Source organism: Vipera ursinii, assembly GCF_947247035.1.
Source record: "Vipera ursinii genome assembly, chromosome: Z".
NCBI classification, from domain to species: domain Eukaryota; kingdom Metazoa; phylum Chordata; class Lepidosauria; order Squamata; family Viperidae; genus Vipera; species Vipera ursinii.
The window spans coordinates 24,671,307-24,679,104 of NC_139517.1; the positions used below are offsets into that span (position 1 = coordinate 24,671,307).

The 7,798-nt window shown below is 35.4% G+C and overlaps 1 protein-coding gene across 1 annotated transcript; it reads right to left on the reverse strand.

Annotated features, from left to right (window-relative positions):
* Window positions 1-770: 770 nt before the first annotated feature.
* Window positions 771-1,694, reverse strand: LOC310650088 (olfactory receptor 5V1-like; the record flags this gene model as incomplete). The annotated part of the gene is made up of 1 exon (XM_083378922.1): window positions 771-1,694. One exon carries the CDS (start codon window positions 1,692-1,694, stop codon window positions 771-773), a length of 924 nt encoding a protein of 307 aa, XP_083235048.1.
* Between the last annotated feature and the right edge of the window lie 6,104 nt (window positions 1,695-7,798).

Below are 7,798 nucleotides of genomic sequence, written 5' to 3' on the forward strand. Positions count from 1 at the left end.
CAGTGACAACAAACCCTCCATCCCACCACACCATGTGAACCAACTACACCACACACCGGCCTCCCAAGTCAATTCTGCATAAGATTATGTCCCATTTAAAAGCCTAACAGCCCACGGATAAAAGCTATTTTTCAGCCTGTTGGTACGGCTGGCTATATTCCTATATCTCCTACCGGATGGTAGGAGAGTAAAGAGATACCGTCCAGGGTGTGAGTCATATGTGTGAGGAAAAGCAAAAAAGTTTGAATTAATTTAATTTAATTTATTGAGATTTTTATACCGCCCTTCTCCCAAAGGGACTCAGGGCGGTTCACAGGGCATAAATATAAACACCAATACAAACATTAAAAAATAATTAAATTAATGCCCAAGTTAAAACCAGAATACTAAAACAAACCAATAAAAAACCCAAGTACCCCCATCAGGCCAGACCCGCTAGTTCAAATAAATGGGTCTTCAACCCGCGACGGAAGGATCGGAGGTCTGATGCCATCCGGAGCTCGACCGGCAGTTGATTCCATAACGCCGGAGCACCCACAGAGAAGGCTAGCTGTGCAAAAGTTTTTATGAACTAAAGTGTCATTATTTAAGATGAGCCATCAAGTTACACAATAAATAAACACATTGCTGTAAATGTTGGGAAAACCAGTGTACATTGAAACACATATGTACAACAGAATCTGCATATTTTACAATAATATTAATTAAATATTCATTTCAATTGGAAAGACAATCTTGAAAATAATTAGGTTTTAAGAAAAAATGTTTCATCATTTTTTAATTGCATTTCTCCAGGCATTCATTACATCTTTATTGCGCAAGGTATATATGATGGGATTTAAAAGTGGGGTTAAAATACTATATATTACTGGAATAAGTTTAGCTTGATTTGAAGAATGATTGTTATTTGACCTTGAGTAAGTGAAAAGGGCACTTCCATAATATAAAAGGACCACTGTGAGATGGGAGGAACAGGTGGAAAAGGCTTTTTCCCTGCCTTCTGAAGAGTGTATACTTAAGATAGTTGAAATGATATAACTATATGATAGAAGGATGCATACCAAAGGAGTCCAAGCTATGAAAAAGCCAATGGAGAGCAAAAGAACTTGGTTAAGAGAAGTGTCTCCACATGATAATCTCAGTAGTGGAGCAATATCACAATAAAAAGCATCCAGGTGGTTATTGCCACAAAATGGTAACTGGAAGGCAAAGGTGGTATGTACTATTGAGTTGAGTAAACCCCCAGCCCAGCAGGATGTAGCCAGTTGGAGACAAATTTCTTTGCTAATAATCAATGAGTAGCGTAGAGGATTGCAAATGGCAACATAGCGATCAAAAGCCATTACTGCAAGCAGCAGGCATTCAATGCCCACAAAAGAAAAAAAGAAATATGCCTGAAGTGCACAACCTATATAGGAAATGCTATTTTTCTCTGAGAGTAAATGGGCCAGCATCTGAGGGATAGTGGTGCTTGTATAGCAAATATCCAGAAAGGAGAGGTTCCCAAGGAAGAAATACATAGGAGTTTGTAGTTTCTGGTCAATTAATGTCATTAGGATAATGAAGGTATTCCACACCACCGTGAAGAGATAAATGATGAAGAACCCAGTGAAAAGCAAAAGATGGATCTTCTGCAGGTTTCTAAAGCCAAGTATGATAAACTCAGTCAGTTCAGTTTCATTTTGTACCACCATGTCTCAATGAAAATAAGACCTATTCCTATAGAGAATAAGAACATCCATTTTTGGTAAGGCTAAATATTATATACATGAAATTAAAAGCAGTATAAATGATGAAATATGACATAGATGTGCTTTCAGTGTAATCTTTTCAAGAGAAATGAGCATTATTTTGCATAAAACACACAAAGAATTTGAGTTATGTATTTTTAATTTGTATTCCTTACGTCATTAATTCAATCAAGTAAGTTTCTAAAACTGGATTATCCCCTGCATAAAATTTGAAGCAGTTTTCATTTCTTATATTGATTATCTACCTCTCTATCCTAAGTCTGTGAGGCATTTTCAACAATATGGCAATAAGAAATAGAGTACAGGATCTTTAAAACACTAAAAATAAAACAAATAAAATATTCAACTATTCCAAATCCTCTAAAATCAACTACAAAAGTCCATAGATGTTGTATTGCATTCTCCTGTATAAGCATGGTGTTTTCCATAATTGTTTTGTTCCTTTGTGAACAGAAATAAATCTTTATACAGGAAAAAGTATGTTTCATATTGGAAAAGAAGCTAGTGTACTTACATTTGTTTTAAATATTTCAAAAGTACCTGTTACCTAACTATTTATCATCTACTTATCACCACCTATCTCTAAATAAAAGTAGACAATTGCAGCCTTTTGTAGTATTATATATGGAAACAACTTTTATTAAAATGCAAATCTCTTTTAATAAGGATAAACACTTATTTTCTCTAAAGTGCTGAAACAAACTAAATCCCTTGAGGTTTTTCCAATATATTAGCTTTTCTCATTCCTTAGAGATACCTACCATTAAAGAACAATTAAGAGGAACTACTAGGTTAAACAAATTATGCCAAACAGAATTTCTGTTAATTCTTGGGTCTTATAGCAATGATATCAATGAAGGAGACACATTCAGTAGAGAACATTTGGGTCAGGTTTCAAATGTCAAGAAAGAATGCAACATTACTTCAAAGTAGTTTCCTTTATTGCTCTTCACCTATAGAGCGCAATCTTGCCAAATTAAAGCAACTATTTGTACCTCTAAAGATACACTCTGAGAACCCTTTGACCATTTTCCTCTCAAAGAAATTATTTAATATTCACCTTCTCTTCCACCTCTGTAATTCTGCCTCTCCCTCCTGGGAATCCAGACTACTTTCCATTACAATCTGACAGTTTTAAAAACTACTTAGAGATCAGAGAATTTTTTTCCCCTGAGATTTGTTTTTATTCCCAAAAAATAGCAGCAAAGAGATAGATAGGACACATGATGTTTGGGAGGGATCACAATTACATTCAAGCAATATAACTTTGGAAATTAAGACTTTGAAAGGATGCTTATCATGATGCTCTACTGTATATACTACTCTCAGAATCAAACTCTACATACAGTATTTCTAAGAACCAGTCACTGAAGAAGTCAGAATTCTCCTGCACTCTTTAGGTACTTCCACAGACATTTGAAAGACAGAACTATCAATTAGTTAAAATTAGTCTTATTTTGCAAGACTGCTCTTTTATTCTCAAGATATAGCCAAATCATGGCATAAACAATCTATTTAAATACATATTAGAAACTTTTTGAATAAACTAGCTGTGGAGGAATTGGCTGTATGCATTTTTATCACATGAAGTTTAATTCTTTGCAATGAAGAACCAGCAAGTTACAAATTGGGATAATTATAAAAATGATTTTTTACACTGCAGTAAATACTGCAAAGACTAGTGTCCTGCAATTTATATTACATTAGAATCTGTATATTCACCATAGTTTTAATTACTAGAATATTAATTCCAATTATGAAAATAATCTAGAAAACAATTAGCATTAAGAAATAAATGTTTCACCTTTTTAAATTGTGCTTCTCCAGGCATCCATTATATCTTCATTGTGTAAGGTATATGTAGTAGGGTTTAAAAGTGGGATTAAAATACTATACAGTATATTACTACAATAAGCTTAGCTTGATTTGAGGAATGCCTGTTATTTGAACTCAAATAAGGTGAAAATACCACTTCCATAATATAAAAGGACCACAGTGAGATGGGAGGAAAAGGTTGAAAGAGTATGAAACAGACCTCTTAAGTCCCTTCCAACTCTATTATTCTATGTTTCCATGATACTAAGTCAATGTGGGAAGCCGAATTCATTTATGGATTACATGATTTACTTAACTAAAGAGATTTGCTTAACAAATATGGCAAAAAAGGTCATAAAATTGTGGGCTACTCATTTAATAGTCTCCAGACATTCTGGTCACAACTGTAATCATAAATTGACGACTACCTGTACAAATCTCCCACCATCACTTTTTATAGCCCAATAACTTAGGTAGAATCCTTTCTGAGCCTCTTTTCTACCTACTACACAGATATGGGGTATGTTTGTCTTATCGGTCATTCCCTACTCAGCATCTCTTTGGTCTGTCATCCAAGGTCATTCTCACATACCATTATAGTAAGGGAATTAATATAGATATTAAAATGTAACTGTATCCTTTTTATACTATTTTTTTATTGAAAAGTTTTAAAAATACAGTTTTCCTTTAAAAAAACCCCTTCCCCCTCCCTCCTCCCCTCCCTACCTCCCCCCTTCCCCCCCCCTCCCTCCCTCCCTCCTCCCCCCCCACCTCCCCCCAACCCCCCTCCCCCCCGGACTTCCCAGAGCTAAATACAAGGTATATATATATAAAAAAGCAATCATAAACAACCATATACTAACAACTATAAATTCTAAAATCCATCACTCTCTAACTTATATAGGATCAAACAAAACTTAGCATTATTAAATATATATAGAAGACAAAATAGAAAAAGAAAAAAGAAAACGAAAGAAGACTTATTCAAATGCTAGATAAAACTTCTTAACCCTATACTTGTTCTGGATAAACTCAATCCATTTTCTCCATTCCATAATATAATGTTCTTGCGAGTAATCTTTCAAATAGGCCGAAATCTTCGCCATCTCTGCCAAGTCGGAAACCTTTAAAATCCACTCTTGTATAGTCGGCAGTTCCTCTTTCTTCCAATATTGACCTATCAAAAGTCTTGCTGCCGTAACTAAATTCAACATCAACTTAGAGTCCACAACTGTAGCGTCAACAATTATTCCCAACAAAAAAAATTGCGGACAAAACTTTATCCTCCGTTTAAAAATCTTCTGCATATTCCACCAGACTTTTATCCAAAAAGCCTTGACCTTTTTACATGTCCACCATATGTGAAAATATGTTGCCTCTTCATCACCACACCTCCAACATTTAGGCTGATAATTCGGATACATACTTGCAAGCTTTTTAGGATCTAGATGCCATCTATAAAACATTTTATAAAAGTTCTCTCTTAGACTTTGAGCTTGAGTGAATTTTACATTCCTCACCCAGATCTTTTCCCACGTGTCCATTGTAATAACTTCCTGAATGTTTTGGGCCCATTTTATCATACAATCCTTAACAAGCTCTGTTTCTGAATCGATCTCTATCAATGCAAGATATATCCGTTTAATATGTGCTGGTCCTTGATTTCTAATTTGCTTTATCAAATTTTCATCAGTCGTTGCAAATCCATTTTTTTGGTCTTCTTTCCACCTGGCCTGTAACTGAATATATTGAAACCAAGTCTGAACAACCTTCTCTTCTCGCAAGAAGCTATATGATTTCAAGCACCAAATATTCCTTTCCAAACTTAAAATTTCCTTGTAAGTAGTCTCATCATGTTTGAAACCAGCATGTATATTTTCTATTGCGTGTTTTGGGATTGCCCACAATGGTATCTTGCTGCTTAACTTATGTCTATACTTCTTCCAGACTCTCAGCAGTGCCTGTCTTAAAATATGCATCCTAAACACAGTATCTACCTTCTTATCATACAACAAATATGCATGCCAGCCAAACAACAAATCATGGCCCTCAAGATTTAATAACCTCGATTGTGTCAAATTAATCCAATCACTTATTCCTACTAGTGCAGCAGCTTCATAATATAATTTAAAATTAGGCATTTTAAGGCCACCTCTCTCACGAATATCCTGCATAATCTTAAGTTTAACTCGTGGCTTTTTCCCTGCCCACACAAATTTATTGATACCACGCTGCCATTCCTCCAAGTTAGAGTCTTTCTTAAGAATCGGTATCATTTGAAATAAGAATAAAAATTTGGGCAGGACATTCATTTTCACTGCTGCAATCCGTCCCAACAAAGACAATTGCAATTTTTCCCAACTCTCCAGTTCTTTTTGAATTTTCCCCCATAACTTTTCATAATTATTTTTATATAGCTTTGTATTAGAGGGCGACAAAATCACCCCCAAATATTTAACCCTTTTAACAATCTCAAATCCAGTTAATCCTTCTAGGAGAGCCTTCTGCGAAACTGTCATATTTCTAGCCAAAATTTTAGTTTTCTGTATATTTACTTTAAATCCAGAAACCTTCCCATATTGTGTTATTATCTCCATCAGGTCCACAACAGAGTTCTCTGGCTGGGTCACTGTAACAACCAGATCATCTGCAAATGCTCTCAATCTGTAATCCTGATCTCCAACTTGTATCCCCTTAATTTTTTCCGAATTCCGAATCTTAACCAATAATATCTCTAATGTTAACACAAATAACAAGGGCGATAGCGGACACCCTTGCCTTGTGCCCTTCTCAATATTACATACTGTTGTCAAACTACTGTTAACTATAATTCGGGCAGTTTGTTTTTGGTATAATGCCCTAATCGGTTGTAAAAAATTTTCCCCAAAATCCATTTTGTCTAGAACTTTCAACAAAAATTGCCAGTTCAATTGATCAAAAGCCTTTTCAGCATCTAAAAAGATTAGCACAGCAGAGATCTGGTTGTGCCTTTCCAAAAACTCTAACACATCAACTATATGTCTCACATTAGTTTTCATTTGTCTTCCACTAATAAACCCCGTTTGGTCCCCATGAATCACCTGTTGCAGAACCCTCATCAGTCTATTAGCCAAAACCTTAGCAAATATCTTATAATCTGTATTTAAAAGCGATATCGGTCTGTAATTTTTAACTAAAGTAGCATCCTGGTCTTCCTTTGGAATCAAAGAGATAAAAGCTGTTCTCCAAGACGGGGGCACCTTTCCCCCCCTCTGGATTGTCTGGAACAGTTCCTTTAACGGTTTTATCATCTCTAATTGTAAGTTTTTATAATAGGCCGCAGTCAAGCCATCAGTGCCTGGTGCTTTATCCACCTTCAGTTCCTTAATAGCTGTAAAAATTTCTTCTTCTGTAATCAGTTGGTTAATCCCCTCTTTTTGTACTTGCGTAAGAACCGGGATGCTAGCCTTCTCCAAATACGTATCAATATCTTTTGCATTAATGTCCTCTTTAGTATATAATTTCGAGTAAAAATCCACAAAGGCATCCTTAATAAGATTCTGTTGATACACAACCCTTCCTTTATACTCAATCTTATCTATATTAGATGCCCTTTGTTTTTTCCTCAGTCTATAAGCTAACCATCTGCCTGGTTTATTAGCATTGCAAAAAGTATTATGCCTAGCAAACCGCAGATTGGTCGCCACTTGATCAGCCATTAATTTATCAAATTGTCCTCTTAACAGTCTAATAGCCTCCTTGATCTTCACCTCCTCTGGGTTCAAAATCAAAGCCTTTTCTTTTTCCTTTATTTCATTCTCCAGTTCTTTCCTTCTAGTTTCCACTGCACGTCTATGTCTATTATTCATATATATCAACACCCCTCTCATATAGGCCTTGCTAGCATCCCAAACCATATCCATAGAGGTACCCTTATTCATATTCATCTCAAAAAAATCCTTCATCCGCTGTTTGCATTCTTCCACATTTCTCTGATTTCTAAACAAATTCTCATTTACGCGCCATGAGCGTCTATCTCCTCTTTCCTTATCAATCTCCAACCACACTGGACTGTGATCAGAGATAGTTCTTGCGCAGATTTTCACCTTTTTAGTTCTCAAAAGAAAATCATTAGTCAACAAAATAAAATCAATCCTCGAAAAAGATTGGTGTCTATCAGAATAAAATGTATAATCCTTCTCCTGCAAATGTCTCTCACGCCAAATATCTCGCAATTCCAGGTCATCCTTCAT